The sequence below is a fragment of the Lissotriton helveticus genome, chromosome 11 (genome assembly GCF_964261635.1).
Source record: "Lissotriton helveticus chromosome 11, aLisHel1.1, whole genome shotgun sequence".
NCBI classification, from domain to species: domain Eukaryota; kingdom Metazoa; phylum Chordata; class Amphibia; order Caudata; family Salamandridae; genus Lissotriton; species Lissotriton helveticus.
Window position 1 is genome coordinate 775,079,883 of NC_136072.1, and position 18,587 is coordinate 775,098,469.

At 45.5% G+C, this 18,587-nt stretch overlaps 1 protein-coding gene across 1 annotated transcript in view; it reads left to right on the forward strand.

Annotated features, from left to right (window-relative positions):
* The window catches only part of GMCL1 (germ cell-less 1, spermatogenesis associated), a 478,283-nt gene that overhangs the window by 72,113 nt on the left and 387,583 nt on the right, over positions 1–18,587 (forward strand). The window contains exon 3 of the mRNA XM_078666688.1: positions 16,232–16,328. Coding sequence (XP_078522814.1) covers positions 16,232–16,328 — 97 coding nt within the window. The remainder of the gene's footprint in view (positions 1–16,231; positions 16,329–18,587) is intronic.

Sequence of the window (18,587 nt, forward strand, 5' to 3'; positions counted from 1 at the left end):
TACACCTGTCCCTGCTCTTTTTTCGCTCACTTGCTTTATGATGGGGAGTTGCCCATTTTTATTGGGGGTCCACCGATTTCTGATGAAATGTTGGGCCTTGCTGGGTGATTTGTTGTGGGCTGGACGAACTGAAATGTGGGCTGTCATCATGACTCTGCTTTTCCTTTGTAGCGAAAATATTTGAATGGTATACTAAAATTCGAGGAATGTTTGCCTAAAGCACAATATTTTGTATAAAAAGAGAAGCCTGACTTTGTAAGTTTGAGCAGTCTCCTGAGAATATACATCCCGTCTGTTGTACTTCTAGGACGCTTGTTTCTTGGTTGCAGCCAATAAAATCGATCCTTGACTTCACCTACAAGACTCTGAGTTTCTGTGGTCTGAATCAGGAAAGTACCCGAGGTCTTTGGGTGTACCCTGGCACCGCTGGGTTGCCGGTTTGGTACCGGTTCTGAAAAACCCAGTACCTCAATAGCAATTGTAAAGTATCTAACAGATTTTGACACTTTGGTTAATTAACTGATTAGTTAGGCTAAATGGTTTGTTTTAACTTGAAGATCACTCATTTAAAACACACAATTCTGCAGTTTGCTCACACAGCCACCAATTGCTTGCAACGGAACTCGTGTTGATGAGACAAATAGGATAACTGTCCCTGCACCAAATCAAACCGTGATGAAGTTCTTTATCAGTGCTATCTTTTAACGGATTTTTCTGATGTTAATATTCAGGCCGCAGCTAGATGTGCAGAGTTCTGAGGCTGCAGAAAATTGATTTCCTGTCAGTTCTCCCTCGTTTTTTCCCCCATGTTTGCAATGATGTCATGCAGCCAGTTAATGGCGCGAAACATCTTTATATAGCTGCTTTATTGTCCGCAGAAGATCCGGTACATCACACCTGCAGAGTCTTAAAAGACTGATAAATAGTGAATGCAGTAAACCTCTGCAGACTGTAAAACATTTCCCTCTTTTGGTTATGAACCATTGTGCTCGTAGTCCCTCTCCATTAAAGCTTTTTTTCAAAAGGGAGATATATTTTAATGAAAATCCCATTCGCCCAAAATAGACTTAATATTCCACTTTTGTTCCGCATCAAATGTAGTTTTTGAAAAGTGATCATTTCTGGTCTTCATTCTATATTTTGGAATTTCGTTTTTTTGCACAGTTGTGTCTTAGACCACTACTGTGAGTATTGTATTGAGATTACACGAGTGGAACCTGACCTAACACAGTAAATTCGTGAATTATTCCTTGTTTATCCTCTATAAACCGTGTATGTTTTGCTGTTCATCTTGATTTAGTATACTTTTCTGCCGGGGACATATTATGGTCAGTAAGATTTGCCACAGTCAACATGGTGTTTACCCCCTTGATACATAACATTTCAAGTTGGAACGAGGTGGGAGTCTGCCTTCATGCCGCTTCACCTTCTGATTGGCAAGTGTTTGCAAAGGGGTCTGTGGGTTTGCCAATTGCAGGCTTTCTGACTGCAAAACACTTTTATACATTATCATTTCATGAGGACATTGGGGACAGTATCATGTTGACCTTTTAGCAAACCCTCATGTACCAATTTGCCTTAAATATTCACTTTTTCATTTACAGCCACATTTTGGGTATGTGGATAAGAAGGAGAGGTTAATCAAAAATAGAGAATTGCATTTTTGCAGCATATGCAATATTTCAGTAAAATCAGTAAAGTGACTGCGTGCCTATGCAGATCATTTTACCAAGCATACCAACTGTTCAAACACACTGCAGTTGGGAGAGATGTGTTATCATATAGATACAAAACTAACTTTAAGTTTACCATTGTAGTATCTTCATTAAATTGATAGTCAAAAGCCCTTTTCAAAATTGGCCTGTCTGTGTGCAGGATTCCGACACAAGTGGCTCAACTATTAGCAAATCCTTCCCGTAACAAAAAGCTACACCTATTGGCTTGAATGATATTGTGTAACATTTGTGTTTTGTATTTATATAGAAAAAACTTTTTGCCTTTGAATGCAGATTAATATTACTGTTCATGTCAGACTAAAGGTTTATCATATTTGTTTTTAGTTTCGAAACAGAACCAATTAAACTTTTAAAAAATCTATTTCACAGCAACAAATGAACTTGCTGCTTTAATGTGAACAAACCCACAAATAAAGATAAAGATACAACCAGCTAGGCAGCAGCTGTGAAGCTGAAATTGGACAATGCTCTTTGATGGAGTCAATCAGCTTCTGTATCGTGGTATGCCTTGTACTGGCAGCTACTTCACTGTTTTCACTGGCTCCTCCTTATTCAAATTTTGACAGTATATTTCTGTAATTTTGCTTAGGTTTTCTTTAACAGTCTGCATCTTTCAAGTGCTGGAATATTTAAGCATATTTTCAGACCGAAAGCTTTGATTTAAAGTCGGCTTTCAATAATTTGAATTGAAACCATGTAATCCCTGTGGCGTATTCTAGGGGAAACATCCTTTACAACGCAACTTTTACCACGCAGTGCCTTTATGACGCAACCTTTACAACGCAAACCATTACAACGCATTGCGCTGGGGGGCGCTCTAGGATAGGGAATAAGTTTAATTTACTATCCAACACCTTCCCTAGTGTCCACGGGAACTGAAGTTGGAATAGTAAATTAAACTATGCACTATCCAGCACCCCAAAGCGCTATGCGTTGTAAAGGTTTGCATTGTAAAAAACGCGTTGTAAAGGCATGCGATGTAAAAGCATGCGTTGTAATGTCATACATCTGTATTCTAGATAACACAGAAAAGTAGAGAAAAATACTTGTTCTGTATGCATTGTCCGCCTCTCAATCCCATTCTGTGAAAGAATGCTGTTTTTGATAGCAAATGTCTAGGCTCAATCTCTTATCTTTTATCAAAAGTTCCTTAACCACATAATCTCGTTTTACGGGGGGTTGAAAGCTATTTCTTCATGGATGACAGGTCACTACCTCCAGCTAAACGCTGGAAAGACTGAGATTATGCTCTTTGGTAATGCCAATATACTCTGGTCTGCAGATTGGTGGCCGGCGGATTTGGGCTCTGCCCTTATCCCTAAGACGGTGGTTAAAAACGTATGTGTGCATTTAGATCAGACCCTGTCTATGAAGGACCAAGCTGTGGCTACCTCTGGGACCTACTTCCATATGATGCGTCTTTTGCATAGATTATTCCCCCTCCTTCCATTAGCTGTACGTAAAACCTTGGTTCAGGCACTGGTCATCAGGCGGCTGGACTATTGCAATATTCTTTTGGTCGCTGCTAATGAATCATTATTGAATAAACTATAGGTAGTACAGTATACGGCTGTGCGGCTTGGTAATGATATGCCTCCTAGAACCACCTCCCTCCCCCTCATGCAACAACTACATTGGCTGCCCATTTTCCAGAGAATTAAGTTCAAAGTTTGGTGCATTGTTCATAAAGCCTTAAATAGCAAAGGACCCAGTTACTTATTTTTATTTTAAAGGTTTTATATGGCGCTGGCTAGACCCGGAGGTATCAGAAACTTTTCCCCTACCAGCCGGGCAGGGTCTTACGCTTTGGAAAGAAATGTCTGCTTACCATTCCTTGCTTTAAGAAATCTCACACGAGAGGCAAAGCCTTTTCCTATATGGCCCCTTTGTTATGAAATCAACTGCCCCTTATACTTCAATGATATGATGATCTTTTGATCTTTAGGAAACCACTCAAAACTGAACTTTTTGCTCTTTTACTGTCTGCTGGCTCTGCTCTTGTACTGCTCTAGCGCGAAGATACCCATTTGGGCGCTTTATAAGTTATTAAATTAAGACAGAAAGGATTCTGCAGGATAAGATGAGCAGAGAAATGGAGTGGAGTGGTCAAGAGTGTCCAGAGGAAATAATGCTGTAGGTGTAAAGGGACACCAGCAGAGCTCCTGGGTGGTCAGGGTGTCTGACCAAAGATCCCCTGTTGTTCACGAGCAGACTGAGACAGATATTTTGTCTACAGGAATTCAAATCATGGGATACCTTTGGTATCTCCAGGTTGGGAGATGCCCTGTCCGGTACAGTGCTAACATCTTTTGTGGCCTATAGGGAGAGTAACTCACATTGTAGTCAAATTTTCAGCTATCTTTAGCTTAGGCATGCCCTTAAATAGCTGACCTGGAAGAGCTACTGAACATCCCTATGGAAGCCACGGTCCGGATCAACAAGTTGACTGTCCCCAACATATCAAAAATCTATTGTTTTCTAGTATTCCGCTCAAGGGGCACTTTTGATTGACTATGAAAGGCATAGGTCGGAGACCTGGGCCACCAGTTGGACATTGACTGGTGAGAAGCTTGGTCTTCCACTTGAGAAACTGCGATTTCTTTTGCAGCGTAGAATGATCCAACTGTAATATTTGCAGAGAGTATACCACACATGAGAGAGGTTATGGAAAATGGGGGGTGGTATCCTCACAAACTGTCTGAGATGTGCTGTTTGAGGTAGGAGGTAGATCACGTGCCCACTGTTTGGTCATGTGAAAGGTTGTTTCCTTTTTGGGTTTTGTGCTTATGGGTTTCAGACGGGTGTTGGGATGGTGACTCCTCAGGGGCCCAAAATTCATACTTCTTCACGTTACAACTAGCACTGATAGTCCCAGATTTCATGTACCTTGATGTGGTTTCGATTGGTGGTGGGCAAGCAAAATTTTATTGGTTGGAAAAACGTAGAACCCTGCCGTCTTTGAAAGGGTGGAAGAAGATACTGGATCACTGTATGAGTCTAGATAAACTTATTTATGCATCTGTATGTCAGCAGAAACAATATAAAATATAGGCTGAATTGTGTCAATTCAAGGGTAGCCATACAGGGATCAACCTCAAATTCTGGATGATAACATTAGGGCAAATGGCGCGGTCTATATCCACTTGAGTGTCGAGGGGGGAGGGGCCTGAGCAGTAACAGCAGAGGTTTAGAGTGATATTATGTGACCTCTAGATTGTTCTTTCTGTAGGGTGCAAGCTGTTTCATTATCAGGTCCAATTATATGTTTGTTGGTACCAGATGTGTTGTTATAAAATTGATAACTTTTTTTTTTTTATATAATATTTTAACATGCTACTTCGTTTACTGTGGAGGCAATTTTTAAGGGTGGTCGCAGAAGTCGCAAGGGGAGGGATAGAACCGAGTGAGACCACAGCAGGAATGGTGCAAGGAACAGGATTATTGTATATAAGTAGTTATATCAGCACTACAGTATAATTAAATAAAACAGTGACCATACCATATAAGTGTGCACTGAACAGGCAAGTGACAATGGGCGACGCAGTGACACAAGGGTGAAAAAACTGCGTGAACGGCGCAATAGAAAATAAAACATGGTCAAATACAAAAAATGATATACAAGGTTAATCTAGGTCAATTGGGTAAATTAATTTGACCACACAGGTGCCAGAGTTCTGAGCTGAGTAGTTGACTGCGTTTCAACCTGATCAATTTCAGGTCATCATCAGGACAAAGGTCACTTGATTTGGGAGTAGTGGAGGATACTGCATAAGTAGTACAAATGAAGCACATCTTTGGTAATTCTGAAGTGTGGGGTAAATAAATATTTTACTACGATCAAAACAAATCAATTCATGATCGTTTATTGGCTGTCTACCTTTATCAGTAAAACTGTATGTCTGTGCAAATGTAAAGGTAATTTCGATTGCAAATGTGTTGTCTATACTGGCAGTGTGTTACCACATCTTGCATATTCCACTCTACGCCACTCCACTCTAATCTGAACCACTCCACACTGCGCCACATTGCTTCAATGCACTCTACTCTGCACCACTCCACGCCTCTCTACTCTACACACTCTACGGCAATTCACTGTACCTCATACTACTCTACTATATACCACTGCACTCTACATTACTCCACTCCGCGCCACTCCACTCTGTCACTCTTCTCTCTTCCACTGCACTCTGTCAATGCACTCTACATCAGTGCGCTCTACTCTGTACCACTCCACTCTGCTAGTGCACTCCATGCCAATCTACTCTGCCACTGCACTCTACCATGCGCCACTCCACTGTACTCTGAAACAATCTACTCTACGCCACTGCACTGTTGAACACCACTCTGCCGTACGCTAATTCAATCTAAACCACATTACTTAAAACCGATTTACTCTGGACCACTGTACTCTATGCCACTCTATTTTACTCTGCAACACTCTATGCCGCTGCACGCTAAGCCTCTCTAGTCTACTCTGCGCCACTGTTCTCTTCACCACTGCGCCACTCAAATCTGCGCCAATTCACTGTTCTACACTTTACTCTGCAAGACTGCACACTAAGACACTGTACTCTAAGCCACTGCACGCCACTCTATTCCATTGCGCTCTATGCCACTCTATTCTACTCTTCACCACTGCACTCTATGCCACTGACCTCTGCACAGCTCCACTCTGTGCCACTCTGTGCCACTTTAGTATGTGCCACTCTCCTCTGCAAGACTGCACTCTCTCACTGAACTCGCCACTGCGTGCTATACCACTCTATACCATTGCGCTCTACATCACTGCACTCTACGCCACTACATTCCACTCTGCACCACTGTACTCCGCGCCATTCAACTCTACACCACCGCTGCTGTACTTTACTCTGCATTGCTCAACTCAAATCCACTGTACTGCACTCTGCGCCAATGCACTCTACGCCACTACATTTTGCATCACACCACCCCACTATAATCTATTCTGTACCACTGCACTGCACACCACTGAAATGAAATGAAATTAGGATTTCTAAACCGTACTACTACCTGTAGGTGTCTACGCGCTGACTTCCAGGGGTTGAACCAATGTAAAGAAAACATTAGAACGGGGGGCATGCCGCAAGTAAGTGGTAGTACTGAGCTAGTTGTTGCACAGCCAGGTTTTAAGGGCCTTGCGATAGGTAAGCAGATTTTTTGTGGTTTTTAGTGTCGGAGGCATTGAGTTCCAGAGTTTGGCTGGGGCTATTGCAAAGCTCTTACCTCCCCAGGTAGCTTAGCCTGGGACTCTACACCACTCTACTCTACAGATCTGCACTCTACCCTGCACCATTCCTCTCTACCATGAGCCCCTCCACCCTACTCCACTTCACTGTACTCTTAAACAATCTACTCTACACTACAACAATCTACTCTACGTCATTGCACTCTACGCTAATCCACTCTACACCTCTTTACTCAAAACCCATATATTCTATGCCACTGCACTGTATACCAATTTTTGCAGCGTGAATCTTTCTGGATTCACTATGCTGTGCATTATTCCACGGTCTAGTGGTTGGGTCCGGAATCGTAGTCTTTTCTTTTTTTAAATGTTCTTTTTTGTAGCCCAGGTTGGCGTCGACGTCCCACCTTTTGGTGTCTTCCTGTGACGTCGGCATGCTTCCTGCGGAAGCTCCCACCCTTGGGGGCCATCTTCAGATTCTTTTTTCCGCCGTTGGGTCTGGATCGTTCCTGAGAGGGCTCCAGAGATTTGGAGAAAAGAGAAGCCAAGAACGAAGTTTTTAGGAAGAAAAGACTTAAGAAGACGAAGTGAGACTACAACATCGAAGAGGACGACGAAGGAAGAAGATCTTCGAGGAACTTCGACGTCCAGAAGAGAATGCGCAATCAGGGGGCCCCCTGAACGCAAGAGATGGACAACACACCATTCAAATTCTGCCGGACCTGCCACCACAAGTACGCGCAGAAAGACCAGCACCCATTTTGCAACCTCTGCCTGCCGGTAGACCACGAAAGCAGGGACTGCAACGCCTGCTCCGCCTTCACGCCGAAGACCCTTCGAGTGAGAGAGAGAGGCAAAGAAGAGCTAACTTCGCCATGCAGGGCAAGGGCCAACCTCCGTGCCTTCGAGACCTGAGACTATCGACTGACGAGGAGGATTACGTCGCCGAAGAAGACGACGGCTACACGGTCGTAGAGACCGATAATATGAAGACTCCAGAAAAGGTAGGAGACTCTACGCCCCAAAAAGGCCCGAAAGACTCTCGACAGTCTGCCCAAGACTCTCAAAAAAATGAGGGCAAGAACTCGAAAACGCCGAAGCCGAAAGCTCCGGCGTCCGCAGCAACACCCAGGGCCAGCGGATCCTCACAGAAGGACTCCCAGGCGCCGAAAGTCGGCGACCAGCAAAGGTCATCGAAAAGCTTCCACGTAAAGGAACGCTCAACGCCGAAGACCTCTTCGACGTCGACGAAGGACGCAAGACCAGTCTCGACGCCGAAACCAGTCTCGACGCCGAAACCAGTCTCGACGCCGAAACCAGTCTCGACGCCGAAACCAGTCTCGACGCCGAAACCAGTCTCGACGCCGAAACCCTTCTCGGGGCCATCAAGCCAGGCGAAGAGACCGGCACAACCAATCGACGCCGAACAGGCGGCCGAGATGGAAAGAAAGAAGAGAAGACTCGAGATGGAGAACATCCTGCAGCGAAAGAAAGATTTCGACGACAAGATGAAAGCGTATACAATACCGTCAAAGCCAAAGCCACCGGTGGTAGAGTTCGTCGAGGAAGAAGAGGAGTTTGAGGTCGAAGGACAGTCGAATATCGAGAAGAAGAGACCCCCTACTACGAGGAGGAGGAAGATGACGACCAGTGGACCTTTCAGGGCTCGTCATACTCGGACACACAGGACCTAGAGTGGCAGGACCTCTAAGCCGAGAGTCCAGAAGAGTGAGTGGACACATATCCGGTGAGGCCCTCGCCGCCTGACGACATTGGACTTTACAATGAAGTCGTCAAGAACGCAGCAGCAGCGTTCAAAGTAAAACTAGAGGAGGAACAGCCGTAGGCGGATTTCCTCGTGGAAACACTGCTCCGAATACAAACTAGGAGCCAGTACCTACCAATGCTAGAAAGCATTAAAGGACAAGGGAGAGAGGCCTTCAAAGAGCCTGCGTCTTGTAAACCCGTCACACCCAGGACGGAGAAGAAGTACAAGCACTCCCCTAAGGACCCACCCTACATCCAGGGTACGGTCACTGCAGACTCCATCATTGTGGCAACAGCAAGGAAAAGAGCCAATGTCCCAACAACGTCAGGACCACCTCCAGACAAGGAGAGCAGAAGGATGGACGTGACTGGGAGAAAGATCGAGAGAAATGCCGCAACGCACTGGCGCATGGCCAATTCCAACGCCCTGCTGAACAGACACCAACACTAGATCCTGGACGACCTGGGCCAGTTGGTCAAACACCTCCCACAAGAATACCAGCAAAGAGCGACGCACCTGGTAGAGGAAGGGGGAAGAACGTGGCAAATTCTTGCCTGAAAACAGCACTGGACGGTGCAGACACAGCCAGCAGACTTATGATGCTGGGCATCACGGAAAGGGGACAAGCCTGGCTCAGAATATCAGGTTTTAAACTGGAGGTACAACACAATATCCTGAACACCCCGTTCAACGGTGAAACACTGTTCGGAGCACCAGTGGACGAAAAGCTCACCCAGCTGAAAAAGGAAAACGACACCGCAAGATCCATGGGGGCCTTGCAATTCAGAGGAACCAAGAGAGGAACCCCGTCATGGAGACCAAACGGGAGAGGGGGATTCCAGCCGGGAACGTCGCATCAGACCGTCCACCAGTCACACCCGGGCGACACTCAGACGCAACAGGGCCAGTAAAAACAACACTGGCAATACCAACAGAGGGGCCAGTCCTTTCGCGGGAAGGGGAATGGCCGGGGGAACAACAGAAGAGGTGGACAACAACCCACCTCCAAGTGACTGTGCCACACTACTAGTGCACACCCTCTCAACAACTCCATGGGTGGAGCACACATACAACAAAGAGGAGTGGCTCGGACTACACATGCAAGAGCATGTAACACCGGTGGGAGGAAGATTGAACCGTTTCTTCCAGGAGTGGAAGAAAATAACTACAGACAGATGGATTCTCAACACCATACAGTACGGATACCTCATAGAGTTGGAAAAAACACTACCAAACAGAAAACCAAAAAAAAGAGCACTAGCAAAGAAGGAACATGAGCTACTTCAAAGGGAAGCACAAGAACTCCTGTTGAAGGAGGCTATTGAGCCTGTACCTCCCGTAGAGAGGAACAAGGGGGTGTACTCCACGTACTTCCTGGTACCAAAGGTAGACGAAACCATGAGACCCATCCTGGACCTAAGGTTCCTCAACAAATACATAAAAACCCAAAAATTCAAAATGACGTCCCTGCAAGAGGTTCTTCCACAGATACAAGGCGGGGACTTCATGGTCACCATAGACCTCAAAGATGCCTACCTGCACATCCCAATGAACAGGCGGCACAAACATCTGCTATGATTTGTCATCAACACAAATCACTATCAATTCACAGCATTGGCATTCTGACTAAAATCAGCACCAAGGGTATTTACAAAGTGCCTTGCAGCAGTCGCAGCACACTTAAGGAGGGAAGGGATCCACGTATACCCTTACCTGGACGACTAGCTAGTAAAGGCAAGATCATACAAGACATGCAAACGGCACGCACAGCGAGTGACAGATACACTGATGGCCCTAGGTTTCTCCATCCACTGGAGAAAATCCTAAAGAACCCAGAACAAGTGAAAGTGTTCCTGGGTGCGCAGATCAACACCGTACAGGAGAAGGTGTTCCCCAGCAAGAAGAGAACGCTGGCACTGGTGAAGGAGGCGCGCCTCTACCAGAAGGGGCGTCCTCTGACAGTGAGGACGGCGAGCAATATGATGGGCATGATGGCCTCATGCATACACATAGTGCCGAATGTACGACTCCACATGAGACCACTCCAGGAGTGGCTACAGGATCAATGGTCACAAGCTACAGGTTGTTGGGAAGATCTAGTGGTTGTAACGCACGCAGTGCACGAGGAGATATCATGGTGGAACAAAGGAAACATAACAAAGGGGAAGCCGCTAACACCACCAACACCAACTGTGACCATCACCACAGACGCATCCAAGAAGGGATGGGGAGCACACATGAAAAAACTCAGTGAGGGGTCTGTGGACACCAGCGGATGCGGTCAAACACATCAATTACCTGGAACTAAAGACCGTGGTCCTCGCACTAAAGGCATTCTAGACGAAGCTGTACAACCAAACAGTGTGGATCCAGACAGACAACACAACAGCGATGTTCTACATAAACAAGCAGGGAGGAACACAATCAGCCCCGCTGTCCGAACTAGCGCAGGAAATATGGAAATGGGCCATCCCACTAAAAATAGATCTACTGGCGATTCACCTGCCAGGGAAGGACAACGTGGAAGCGGACTGGCTCAGCAGACAGACATCGGCTTCACACGAATGGGAGCTCAATGCCCAAGAGACCAGGAGACTGTTTGACAGGTGGGGAACTCCATCATTAGACCTGTTTGCAACACGCAAGAATGCAAAATGCCAGAACTTCACATCCAGGCAACCAGGGGAAGGGTCACTGGGGAATGCCCTATGGATAAGCTGGTCAAAGACATTTGCTTACGCTTTTCCGCCAATCCCCCTGATACACAAGGTACTCAGCAAGTGCGGAGAGAGTAACATGACCCTGTGTGACAGTTGCGGGAGGAATAGGCAGCACACTAATTTTAGTCTTTAAGGGTTTTATTTTGAGATATAGTGAGTCTGAGCTTTTCTTCCTATTGGTGGTGGTTCCTCGCGGCGAGCGGCTTCTCGCAGTCTTTCGGACCCCGGATTCAGTAGACGCAGCCCTGTGTCCTCTGTCAGGTTTCCGCCGAGGTGACTCTCCTTCAGCTTCCGTCTTGCCTCTCCAGTAAAACAAAGAGAAGACAAACGGCGTATCAGTTGTCGGTTTGTTTATATTTTAGTTCCTACGGGTAAGGGAGTGAGGATCCAACTAACAGTGCAGCCCCCTGAACTAATGCCGTAGTGAGTTGGGTTTTGTGCTCAGGGAAAAGGGTATACCAGGAAGCGTGAGTATTTCCCGGGCTTTAATCGTTAGCTGCTGTCTTACGAGAAACCCAGCCCCTGAATCTCTCACGTACCTGGCTGAGCCATACACCTCCCGCGGGTGTATGGCTGGGCGGCTCGTGGTGTCGGTGGCCTCCTGGCTTCTCCGGCTCCGCGTTCTCCTCCGCGACTCCCCGTCTTCTTTCCTCGTACTCTGTACTCCCCTGCTCCGTTCCACCTTCGTCTTCCTCTCCACTCCGTTCTCTCCTGGTGAAAAGACACACCCCTGACTCCTCGTTTCCGGCATAAGACGTCTCCGCGTCCTGGCGAGACTCCTCCCAGTCGTAGGTCCATTCTGAATTAAAGGGCCACTGTTCTTCCTGCGTGTCTATTTCAGTTTCGACATTTTGTGGGAAGTACAATGAGTGAGAGGTAGTAGTAGACAAGTGTCCTTTTGTATTTTGTATACAGTCTTGCACTTGTGATAACCCCATATTGTTACACCCTGATACTGGTGGCACCACAGTGGGCCAGGCAGACCTGGTACTCGCAGATTATGGAGATGACACAGAGTGCACCACACAGATTTGGGAGAAGGAAAGACCTACTCTCCATGCAAACGGAGAGGTGTTGCATCCAGAACCAGAAAGCCTCAGCCTGGCTCCTGAGGACATAGAATTCGCACACCTAAAATTACCTGAGAGCACCCTTAGGGTACTTCGAGAGGCAAGAAGACCTAGCACACGGAAGTGCTACGTGGCCAAATGGAAGAGGTTCACACTATGGTGCAGAAAGGAAAAGCTGCACAACAAGATGACTAGAGACTCAACAGTGCTTAAATACCTCACGCACCTGCTAGAGGCTAATCTGAGCTCATCCTCGCTAAGGGTACACCTGGCAGCCATAGTCGCTTACACTATAGGAGAGACAGGGAAAAGCTTTTTTACTTCACAAATTGTAAAAAGTCTCTTGGAAGGGGCAAAAAGGATCGCACCGCCAAAGAGGTTACCAGCACCAGCGTGGAACCACAACCTAGTACTGACGGAACTCATGAAAGCGCCCTTTGAACCGATCCATAAGGCCTCCCTACAAATGCTAATCTTGAAGACAGCTTTCCTGGTGGCAATCACCTCGCTGCGCAGGGTGAGCGAGCTACAGACGTTAACGCTACAAGAAACCTACATTCAAATTCACAACGATAGGGTGGTGATGAGAACGGACCCACACTTTATGCCAAAGGTGGTGTCTAAGTTTCACATCAACCAAACTATTCAAATACCTAGTTTCTTCCAAAAACCAACGACAAAGGCAGAAAGGGCACTGCACACTCTGGACGCCAGACAAGCTGTGATGCACTACATAGAGAGAACTAAGGATCACAGAAAAACAACAAAAAATTGTCATGGAAAAAGCAGTTATTAAGAGGACAATTGCACGATGAATCGCGCAAGCAATACAATTCTGCCACAAACAAGCTGGGCAAGAACTGGCAGAGGGACCACGGGCCCATTCAGCCAGGAAAAAGGGAGCAACAATAGCCTTCCTGGCTAACACTCCCATTCAGGACATATGCTTGGCGTCAACATGGGCTTCAGTGCACACGTTCACAAAACACTACTGTGTGGACATACAAATGAACAAAGAAGCACAAGTAGGACAGAAGGTGCTTCAGCACATATTCAAAAACTAAAGCTCATCTTCCACCCAGCCGCCACAATGATGACAAACCGCTACAAAGTCGATGCACAGCATAGTGAATCCAGAAAGATTCACGCTGCAAAACGAATAGTTTCTTACCTGTCGGTGTAGTTTTGCAGCTAGAAGATCTTTCTGGATTCACTAGCGAACCCACCCACCTCCGCCAGAAAGATGAGACTGGAATAAGAGGTGGTAAAAACTGGGCAAAGACTTGAACATACTTGAAGGAAAAAGCGGTGAAACAAATATTCAAACATTGCCATACTATTCGGAAACAAAACACAAACGGGAAAAAAAGAATCCGAAGATGGCGCCCAAGGGTGGGAGCTTCCGCAGGAAGCATGCCGACGTCACAGGAAGGACACCAACAGGTGGGACGTCGACGCCCACCTGGGCTACAAAAAAAAGAAGAAAAAAAAGAAAAGACTACGATTCCGACCCAACCACTTGACCGCGGAATAATGCACAGCATAGTGAATCCAGAAAGATCAAGCTGCAAAACTACACCGACAGGTAAGAAACTATTCGTTACTCTGCACCACTGTACTTTACGCCACTTCACTCTAGGCCACTTGACTCTAATCTACGATACTCCACTCTATGATGCACTACTCCATTAAACTCTACTCTGACACTCCACTCTGCTACTTTGCAACACTCCTCCACTCTGCAACACTCCTCTGCTCTGCGATGCTTTACGCAACTCCCTCTATGCCACTTTACTCCACTCTATCCTACGACACCCTACTCAACTCTACATCACTCTGACATTCTATGCCAATCCACTCTTAACATTCTTTGCTACACTCTTTTCCACTCCACACTACAACACTCTTTTCCACTCCACACTACAACACTCTACTCTGTTCCACTCTTACACTACTCCTCTCTATGCCACTCCAGTCTAAGACAATCTACTACGCACTACACCACTCTACGCTACTCACACTAAGCAAAACCCTCTACGCCATGCTGCTCTACACCACTTCACTACACTTTATGCCAAGCCACTCTGACTCTCTATGCCGCTCTTTGACACTTAAATCTACACCACTCTACAGCGCTCCACACCACTCAACTTTCTCCCACTAACTTTTAGCCATGCTGAACAGCAGCCACCATGGTGTACAACATCGCTAAAACCTATCAGCTTTGCCAGTGCTTGTTTTCTAAGTGCTCTGATCTTGGTGGAGAACAGAAGCAGGAGGACTTGAGAGAGATATGCCAACCTTGCTTTGCTAGGTAATGAACCATGTCACTCTTCTAACCTTGGCTGACTAGCCTGTATTCTTAAGAATGACATTTGGGTTCCGATTAAGAGTGAGTCTGTGTGTTGCAACCCGTGTGTAAACCCCTGTTTGCGCACAGTTAGAAGTACGATTTGGGCGTTTTAATGTATCCGATAATAATCAGATGTATTACCTACCTCACTCTTCGTTACATTTTAACAGATTAAACCTCCGAAATTTAACAGGTGAGATGCTTATGGTATTTGATGCACCAAGCCGATTTTGGTGCGTTGAACACCAAAATCTATGTTATTAACTGAAAACTCGTAATGGGTGCTATTGATCACACCCAATAAATAACTCACTCCGGGGTATCGTTGTTTATTAGGTGCGATAAATAGCACTTTCCCTCTAAATCAGTCCCTAGACGTTGCTCCAACCAACACTGCTCTCTAGCATTTGAATTTAAAATGATTTACTAATGTGCACAAATATTACATTTGTGCAGGGGCAGACTAAATCGCCTTTGAACACTCGCATACTTGATATTGCTGGTGTTGATTTACGCATTCCTCCTGTTATCAATTCAGGCATTTTAGTTTTTTCCAAGCAACAGAATTTAGTACTGAGAAAGAGATGTAAAAGTTCCCTTTATACCACCAGTGTGCGTACATACAACGACTTGTGTATTATTTCAGTAACTGCTGTGAGTGAATTGGGAAAAACAAGTTTCAGTGGGGGTTAAAAAGTGTCGAGGTTGACGTTTTTGTATGACCTAATGGGCACATTTTTTAACAGAAAAAAATGTGGCTCTCGCTGGACAACTACCTGTCCTCACACAAGCCACCCTGAACGTTAGAGGGACAACCGGGAAAGAAGGCCAGAGCCAGATAAGGCATCACTAAATAGACTACTTAGATCACCTACTCTGTAACTAACTGTGCTTCTTTACTCTCTTTACTCTCTATTTCTCTATACCTCTCTCTCCGCGCCACCAGGGGAGCGAAAAGACAACCGGACAGTCTGCAAGGGGGAATGGGGAATGCCGAAAGAAACGGGAAGAAGAAGCAAGAATAAAATGGACAAACGGCTGCAAGTCACTGCTTAACCGCCCCCTCGCCCCCCGGGCGCCTCTTCCTGGTCTTTTTCCCTTGTTTTCAGTTATCTCCCATGTATATCCTGTATATCCTCTGCACCATGTAAATATAATTTTCAATAAAAATTTACTGAAAAAAAAAAAAAAGAAAAAGCCCTGGCACAAGAGTGTACAAACTGCATACCTTTGAAAAGTGACCAGAACATGGTTAATTGGACCCACGACTTGGTAATGGAAGGGATTATGAGCTCTATGAACACTAGGGATACTGTTGGAGTCTTCATGTTTTTACCCATTTTTAATCTTGATTAATTCTTCTTGTCTTTGTTTTTTTTAGTCTGGCTACTTCTCTAGCATGTTCAGTGGCTCGTGGAAAGAGACAAACATGGCCGCGATTGAGCTGGAGATTCCGGATCATAATATTGATATAGAAGGTAACAGAATATTTAACAATGATGTTCCTTTATCCTCAAATTTGCCAGACTGATTTTGTTTTCCATTCTAGATGTTCTCTTTCCTCACTCTTCCCATCTGTTGTCTAATTGAGGATGCATAATTGTTGGTGCAGATCTAAAAACATTGGCCTTTGATGCTTTTTTAATTTTAGTTTCTATATGCCTGTTTAGCTTCCTTACATAAGGCATTTTGCTTACATCACCGGATAACTAGTCAAGCACATTTAATCTGTTTCAGTGGTGACCATGTACTGATATGTCTGGGCAGTAGCGGCTGGGGACATTTAAAAGTGGTGTGGGCGCAAAGATTACGGGGTGAGTGTTACATCTCGAGCAATCTAGATTGACATAAAGGGGTGCTAGGGGGAAGGAGGGTTCTTTTCAAAGAGAAAAGTAAAAAAAAAAGTGGCCAAATGGAGCATTTTAATTGTTCCAGGGCCACTGCAGACTCCATGGGAGACCAGATTGATAGACTTGATGCAGTTAGTTACTATCAGCATCCTCAAGCCCAAAATTAAATCTGCACGTGAAGGAAGCAGGCGGGGCTGGAAAAAGGGCAGGTATAAATGAATTTTTGACACCTTTCAGATAGGCTACAATTGGCAGGGGCATGATATATATGTTTACAGTTTAAAATACGCAGATCATTTCAATATTCTGTTTTCATATGTGTATACATAGAAAAAGAAAATAATTATTGGTAAGCAAAATAAACTCCTCAGCAAAACGAAAATGTATCACTGCCCTTCCAATCTGTTCTGTCTGTATGCAAATGAAACAGTGTGCACACGCTGCACAGTCAAGTCATGCTGCTCTGTTGATTCCTGTTTGGTGTACAGTGATCCTACTGTCACCCAAAGGCGAGACCTATGGGCTATGCCAATGCTTGTTAAATGTTGGTGTGCAATGGAGCTTGGTGAGCACATTGTATTCTGTACCTACTCTAAGGGGCTTTGGTTCATCCTCCTTCGTCCGTTGGTCTCTCTGGCTCTGTAACCTTCACCCATTGGCTTGTGACATTGTCAGTCATATCCTAGACGAGCCCCAGTAGCAAAACCCGTCTCACCTTCTTTCTATTGGCTCTTGCTCTTCGGTTGTATCCTTCCACCTCCACTGGTGTGCATAGAGGACTATTGTGCACTTGAAGGGCACACTTTGTCCTCATACACTTAATTCTTTATCTCATCCATAAATTGTGAAGGCAAAGCAACTTAAAAAAATACATATATTTTACATTGCTGTTGAGGGTTATATTGTTTTTTTTTGCCAGCACTTAAGTGTAAAAGTCAAACATATGGGCTTTGCCAGTGCCACTGCCTGCTTCTTGGTATTCAATATTTCCTTCGTCTTAATCCCCACTTCCTGGTGTCTTTGCAATAGTTGCCAGATTCTTGGAGAGAACTCTCTGTTTCTGTAGTAATAACCACTTTCATTTTTTCTAAGCACTACTTCTCAATCATTTTTAGGTCTCGCTGAAGCAATGCGAAAGCATTGTTCGGCGAGATTATAGTAAGAGGCTTTCAAAAGTCTACCCACTGCGGATTAGGTGCAGTTCATGTGAGCCAGGCGTGTGCACATCACCAGCCACATCGCACACCATTCACCATTTGTCTGAGCCTCGGCATCAGACTTCAAAGGAAGCCGCTCCCAAGCCGCCCCCCCCCCCCATCAGACTTCAAAGGAATGCACTCCCCCGCCACAGCAATGCCGAGAGCTTGTTTTCTTTGTAATTTAATGACATACTTAAGAGCATTTCAGCGAGGCTCATCTGGTAGAAATTATCCCGATTGCAACTCCAGTGTGACTTCAACATTTTTTTTCATACATTTTTACTTTGTCGGGGTTTGTTTTCTCTTTCCCATGGCAGGGACGTGCATCTGGTGGCAATTATTTATTTATTTTTACCACTGGTCGCTGCTTGTTCGGAACAGCTGCTCTTCGCTCTCTCTTGGGCTGCAGCTGCTCCCTCCTCCCTTCTGTTTGTTGGGCTCTTTTCTTCGGGGACCCTGCATGGCACTGCCGATTCCCCTCCCCTTATCGGGCTTTGTTAGTCACACACTGCTATGTGTCACTCACACTGTCTTATCACACACATACTGCGCTGTTACACACAAACTTCACTATGAGACACACACTGCACTGCCTCGCACACACACTGCGCTGCATCACACACACACTGCGCTGCATCACACACACACTGCCCTGCATCTCACACACACTGCGCTGTTACAAACTGCA